The sequence below is a fragment of the Batrachochytrium dendrobatidis genome (genome assembly GCF_000203795.2).
Source record: "Batrachochytrium dendrobatidis JAM81 unplaced genomic scaffold BATDEscaffold_8, whole genome shotgun sequence".
Classification (NCBI taxonomy): Eukaryota; Fungi; Chytridiomycota; class Chytridiomycetes; order Rhizophydiales; genus Batrachochytrium; species Batrachochytrium dendrobatidis.
In genome coordinates, this window is record NW_006281106.1 from 1,244,793 (window position 1) to 1,245,540 (window position 748).

The following is a 748-nucleotide window of genomic DNA, read 5'->3' on the forward strand; positions in this document are numbered from 1 at the left end:
TGTAGGAATATCTTGGGTCAAGCGTGTCGATCCGATACCAAGGCCGAGTTATGGCGTCTCAAGGTTCATGTTCCTATTCTTTTTGGGTTTATTGCAGGTGGCATGTGTGGTCAAATCGCATGGCTTTCTATTCACGAATATGCTCTCCTTGTCCCGTGTATATTCACTGGTGGTGTTGCCGCTTTGTATCTCACTTTACCGTTTATCAAAGATGCGGCAGAACAAATTAAACACGCTCTTCCTCATGAACTCCATTTTATGGACAACTATGAAGGAGATCCTCGGAAATATCAAGAGTATCATAAGGAGCAGTTGCTGAAGCAAGTAGATCACTATGCAAAAATTACTGGCAAGAATGTCGATGATGAAATTCGAAGGTTTTTGAATGATATGGTTGGAGACGATGAAATTGAAATGGGAGTATTGAATAGCGTATCCATCAGCAGTACTGGCAAAAGAGATAGTGGATCATCTAGACTGCTCAGTTCAAGACGTGGGAAATCTGCATATGGAGCAACAGATGAAGATGACGACTTACCTAAACAAATAAATATTTAAATTATAATCACATGGATCGAGTTTGATTATCAATCGATTGGTTGGGCATTTCAAGTGATTAAATGGTTTATACAGTCGTATTCACGCAAAATGGATCACCCAATACGAGTGTCAATATATAATAAACTGCCAATCTCATATGATGATTTACATTGCATTTACTGTACAACATTTTCATTGAGCTTTTTTA

At 38.5% G+C, this 748-nt stretch overlaps 1 protein-coding gene across 1 annotated transcript; it reads left to right on the forward strand.

The window, feature by feature from the left end:
• Positions 1-102: 102 nt before the first annotated feature.
• On the forward strand, positions 103-558 carry BATDEDRAFT_89963 (uncharacterized protein; the record flags this gene model as incomplete). Its single annotated transcript, XM_006680053.1, has 1 exon — positions 103-558. One exon carries the CDS (start codon positions 103-105, stop codon positions 556-558), a length of 456 nt encoding a protein of 151 aa, XP_006680116.1.
• Between the last annotated feature and the right edge of the window lie 190 nt (positions 559-748).